Source organism: Kryptolebias marmoratus, linkage group LG16 (assembly GCF_001649575.2).
Source record: "Kryptolebias marmoratus isolate JLee-2015 linkage group LG16, ASM164957v2, whole genome shotgun sequence".
NCBI classification, from domain to species: Eukaryota; Metazoa; Chordata; class Actinopteri; order Cyprinodontiformes; family Rivulidae; genus Kryptolebias; species Kryptolebias marmoratus.
Window position 1 is genome coordinate 18510828 of NC_051445.1, and position 5561 is coordinate 18516388.

General features: G+C 37.4%; 1 protein-coding gene across 1 annotated transcript; it reads right to left on the bottom strand.

The window, feature by feature from the left end:
- Positions 1 to 851: 851 nt before the first annotated feature.
- On the bottom strand, positions 852 to 4849 carry LOC108232270. Its single transcript, XM_017409910.3, has 4 exons — positions 4669 to 4849; positions 4152 to 4323; positions 3946 to 4073; positions 852 to 3801 (listed from the first exon to the last, which is right to left on the bottom strand). The coding sequence occupies exons 1-4, from the start codon at positions 4768 to 4770 to the stop codon at positions 3484 to 3486; spliced, it is 720 nt and encodes a 239-aa protein (XP_017265399.3). The 5' UTR covers positions 4771 to 4849; the 3' UTR covers positions 852 to 3483.
- Between the last annotated feature and the right edge of the window lie 712 nt (positions 4850 to 5561).

A 5561-nucleotide genomic window follows, 5' to 3' on the forward strand; every position in this document is an offset into this window, starting at 1 on the left:
GGCACAAGTGTTATACAAAAAGTATTCCACCGCAAAGTGTGATGTCATGAATAAAATGGCTTTTTAATTTTCCACATTGGTTGATGTTAGCTAACTAGTGACGGATATTATTGTGCTAGAAGATGCAGGAATTAGTTTCAGATAAAAAAAAAAAAAAACTTGGGCAGAGCACAACTTTATTTCAAAAGCCTCTGAAGGCAAAGTAAAATGTCAGGGTTAGTAAATACTTAGTGTTTTGAGTGACATGTATTGAAGATCAGCAGAACCACCAAACTAAAGTCAGAGCATTATAAATTGTGCTTTAACGGGGGCCATTAGGCTGAAACGTTAGCATGACTTTCCCTCATGTGGCCATGCATTAACCGATGTGTCATCATCTCGTTGTTAATGTTGTGTTGAAAGTCTCAGTTTTCTTTTTCTCTTTGCCCGCTACTGAATCTGCAGAGCTGTGTGTGTGTGTGTGTGTGTGTGTGTGTGTGTGTTTTCATACTAAAAATCATGCTCTGGTGTTTACTTTATTACTTGACATAGCAATAGGAAGAAAATGACAACTACACAGTAAAAAACAAAGTGTCAATTTAACACCTATAGAGTTGAATTTAACTCAGTTTCAGATAACATTTGGTCCCACTCGAAAATAGAGTAAAAAGTACTCTATGGCCTGTGTCAAATTTTCAGAGTTAATTTTACTCATTTTAGTGTCAAAATCAACAACTCATTGTGTCAAATTATTTAACACTACTGTTTGTTTACACTCTTCAGAGTAATACTGTTATTTTATGGAGTTAATTTTACACTAAATTTACTTAAAAATTTACACTTTATTGTGTTGTTTTTTTTCCCTCTCTCCATTTTTTTTTTACACATATACCATGTAATGCTAAATTTGAGCATTATACAGCTTTTATAAAATCTACTAATCATAATAACCACAAAGTTATAAGTTGACAGTGACAACATTTATTCAACTTTATGATCCAGTGACAAAATTACTTTAACAGGGTCATTTCAATCATCTTCAGTACAATGTTTACCAAAGATGGCAATACGGGACAACAAAGAGAGCAGTGTCATTTGCTTCATATGACATTTGTATGTCAAAGGGCTTCGGATAACATAGATGGTTGACATCAAACACAACAAAACCTTCCACCATTTTAGTAACTTCATAAGCATGAAAATGTTCATGAAAGGTCACTGTACATAAAGGCAATGTAAGCAGTAACAATTTGTCTTTAACTATGAACACAGACTTGATCTGATAAAAGACAGGCATCTCAGATTCAACTTTGCCACAAATAACCAGATGAGGACGGTAAATAAACCCACTGTGTTTTGCCCAGTTCACTTTCATAACTTGAGCCTCATGAGAAACTTGCACTGCCTCAGAAATGTCAGAACCTCCTTTTTCCATGTTTAAAGATACCATTTTCCCTGGTCCAATCTCCAATCGATTAAAAGTTGAAGAAGCTTGCCAAACATGTGTCATATAATTTTGATGTTTTTTAGCGAGTGTTTTGGTAATGTTTTTAAATGACTTTAACTGTTTCTTAAAAAAATTGTGTTTACCTTCATAGCGCATGCACCAGCTATGAAGTACAGGGCCAATTTTCTGAATGCATCTAGGATAATGGATGAGAAAATGGTGCTTTGGTAAAAGTTTTTTTTGTGGATACAACTTTTTAAACAGTTTGTGATGATCCACAATCAAATGTTTTAAATATACACACAGACCTTGGGTTAACATTGGAGAAAGAACAATATTTACAATTTGTAGTAGTAAAAGGAGGAGTTGCCAGTGTGGATTATCAGATGTTACCAGATCTCCAAACATGAGAGGAACATTCTTCAACAAGCACCATGACTGAACTGCATTTAGTCCCAGATCATTCGATTCTCCACATAAATTGACAGCCACTGGCCTGTTGTTCCTCTCCATGAATCCATAGTCAAAAGTTAGTATTCTCAAATTCAGTTCCTCCAATGTAATGTGTTCTTTAAAATACTCAAACAAAATTTTCAACTCGTACTGGCCAATACCTTCAAAAATGTCGTGCATCACATCAACTGAGAAGTTTTCAGTTGTATGAAAAAACATAAGTGAATTTAAAATACATGAACGCTTCACACCAAAAACATAAGGAAGAGAAGGATTGTAAGCCATTTCTTGGCAGTGTGCAGTGTGCAATTCTTTGGTGCGCAGCACTATTTTGGAAGAATCTTCTGAGAATTCTGTTTGAAAGTCATCTTTTTCAGCCAAACAGAACCTGCAACAATATCTTGCACTGAAAGACTCAACCAGACCAAACAAACTATGTAGGCCTAAATTATCCCCAGTAACCTGCACAATACTCCCGTGAACTTGGCAACCATAAAGTGGAAAAAAAATTCCATCAGTTTCCAAAACTCTAATGTCTCTAACAATAGGTGCAAGAATTTCACTGAAGCCATACCGTTTAACATCTTGTGCATGAAACAAGACACACAGGTGTATGTTAGCCAAAAGAGAATTCCATTTTGGAGAGAAGTTACGTAATGTAAAATATATTGCACCCAATTTGTAAATACCTCGTTTGGAACCAAGAGGGTTTGCTACCTCAAAATCATCATAAAACATCTGGATTTGCACTGAGTGCTTTTCAGTTGAAAACAAAGGATGACCCTTAAAAAAAGATCCATCATAAATATCCCTAAAGGTTGAGTCATCAAAAGTTGAGCTTTTCAACATTTCAATAGAATATGGACTTTTAAATATAGACTCCAAAGTAGAGAGAATTGGAACATACACGAACTTGTCTTGAACTACAACCTGATCATATGTTCCCGTCTTCTTATTCCGTCTAGTGTCAAATCTTGATCCAATTACACATTCAATTGGTTTTACAGTTTCCCACTTGCCTGACAAAAATTTAGATCTTTTGTATTCCGAATTAAGAATTGTGAAAGGATTCTCAAGTTCTTCAAAACATGCTTCAACTTTCTTGCACATCACAGAATCTCTTTCACTGCTAAATACATTCTTTATTACAGTTTCTTTAGCGTGATGTTGGATGTCTTTTACAATCTCTTCCATGGAAATCACAATAGAATTCACCAAACTTTGGCCAACACCTGCAGCCTCCATATCTGAAATGACTGATGCGCAACTATTTACAATGTTTGTTGAAGATAAATCTGTGTCAGCCTCTAAAGATTCAGTCACCCTTTCAACATCTCTGCCATCTCTTGTGTCTGGAACAGCTTTGTAAGGTGAAAACTCCCCATCTTCTACAGATTCAAATGAACCACTAACATGACATCTATTTAGATGCTTTCTAAAACCAGAAAAGCTGCCAAAAGAACGTGAGCATCCTACTTGACCACATTTAATTTGGAGAGTCCTGCCAGAACAAAGACCGTGGATTAGTTTAAGGTGCTTAACAAGGCTGTTTGGTGCATCACTGTCACATTTGCAGATAAAACACTTCATTATTTGATGTCACACTAATGGAGCATTCTTGCTCTCAACTCTGCAACTCTGGGTGTTTCCTTTGTTTCTCCAACATCAATGTTGTAAACAGTTGTTTGGAGAAAGGTGAAGAAGTTGGTCAAGGGAGCGCTGTATGACGTACCAAACACATAATGGGCCTTAAAGAGCTCATCAAGGGCTCCAACTGAACATGTTGCCTTACATGGAATAGCATAGTTGTCAATCACAATGAAGAATGCATGAATACTGCTTTGGATGGATCCATGGGCCAAGAGGTAGGGCTGGGTACGTTGCTTGATTTTGTCAAGATGCTGCTGCACACTGGTTCCAACCTACATTGAAAAATAAAGAAAAACATGAGAAAAGTATTTAGTGACACATTTCTGAATGAAGATCACACATAATCAAATGTTGAACTGTAAAAATGAAGAGACGGAATTATGCATTTTTATCTTTAAACAACTGTTTAGCAGTACCTTTAGAAATCTGATGAGGTGATCCACTGCTTGAGATGCAGACATCTTACCCGGCCTCCTCCGTCCTTGTGCAGATGGTGGTAGCAGATGCAGCAGAAGGAAAATAGCAGACATGTCACTATCCCAACCTACAGAGCAAAAGCTTCAGGTTATCATCATCCCACTAACATATGAATTTGTCACAATTACCTAGAGGACCAACATACCATTCTCAGCTTCAGCAGGCAACTCTGCATTCCGCAATAAATCCAAAAGCTCAGTGGTGGGTACCAGACCATGGCTTTCCTTTATGACCTTGGATTTGAGACTGGTGGGCCACTTCTCCAAAAATTTGTTGGCGGTGCCTTCACCAAACAGGAGTCTGAAATCTTGTTCTATCTGAAATGCATAAAAGAAAGCATTTCACAAATGGCCTGTACTTGTATAGTGTAGTCCAGTGGATCCCAAAATGATTTACACCACGTTTAGTCATTCACATGCTGATGGTGGTGAGCTACATTGTAGCCACAGAGGGAAGACTGACTTAAGCAATCCTGTCATGTTCTTGTGCCACCGGGCTTTCTGAACACCACCAGCAGGCAAGTCAGGTGAAGTGTTTTGCCCAAAGAGATAACAGTTTAGAAAGAGTTGTGGTTCAAACTGGTAATACACAGATTACAGGACAAACTCTTATGACTGTTGTCACTGAATATTTTAGTAGTGTAAAAGATAAAGCTGTCTTACCAGTCCTGGTGTGTCCAGAAACCGTGGAAAGATAGAGAAGACATTTTCTGCTTTCTTTTCATCATTGACCATTGAATGACGGTAGTGGAAGGTGGCCTTCATCTTCTCACGGACCGTGTCATCATCAGCAGAGTGTTTCAAAACAGCAATAGCTGCTTCCACTTCCTCATCTGACAGCACTTTGTCAGCAGTGAAAACCCTGGAGGGACCACAGCTTGGTCCACCACCTTAAAAAGAAAAAAGGTTTCTAACTCACAGCCACAGATTTTACATTACTTTACATATATTCACTATTGAGAAAACTTACTTTTGGGAGATTTGCTACCTGAGTCCCTCCTTTCTTCTGCAGTTTTTCTTTGAATGGTCTTTAAACGCCATGCAAGGTATCCTGAACCGCTCTCTGGATAATAGTAATGCTCCTACGTCAATAAATACAAGCAGACTTACCATTCCATAAACATCTTTGAAGGTTAATATATATGCTTAATGTTGCTAAGACCCTTTTACTTACATATCCATGTTTTGAAAACGGGTCCTCCAGATAGGGAAATAGGGCAACAATCCCCTGAGCATACATCTCTCTGACTCTTTTAGGAGGGGATGATCTGACATATGATCAAAAAATGAGTCACTAAACTGACGTTTGGAAAAAATAATGAAGAATAATTCAAAGCAAAATGTTTCTTTATAGCCCAAGTGTATGATTCTTACCCATGTGCTTCTGTCATTGCAGCTGTAAGGATGTTTATCATCTGTCTTCTGGTTGCATCTGTCAAGCATTTAGTTCTTGCATACTCTTGCATGATACGCTCACCACCAGGCTTTGTTGTCAGGATTTTTTCAATCAACTTTAATTTCAAAGAAAAAAAATAAAACCACTAAACCTAGAAAGT

Bases quoted from the DNA above. Each gene is read 5' to 3' on its own strand.
- LOC108232270 (XM_017409910.3), bottom strand. From the start codon at position 4,770: ATGAAGGCCACCTTCCACTACCGTCATTCAATGGTCAATGATGAAAAG. The intron at 4,074-4,151 runs GTATGTTGGTCC...TTTGCTCTGTAG, and splicing joins GCCTGCTGAAGCTGAGAATG to GTTGGGATAGTGACATGTCT. The intron at 3,802-3,945 runs GTACTGCTAAAC...TTTTCAATGTAG, and splicing joins ACCTCATCAGATTTCTAAAG to GTTGGAACCAGTGTGCAGCA.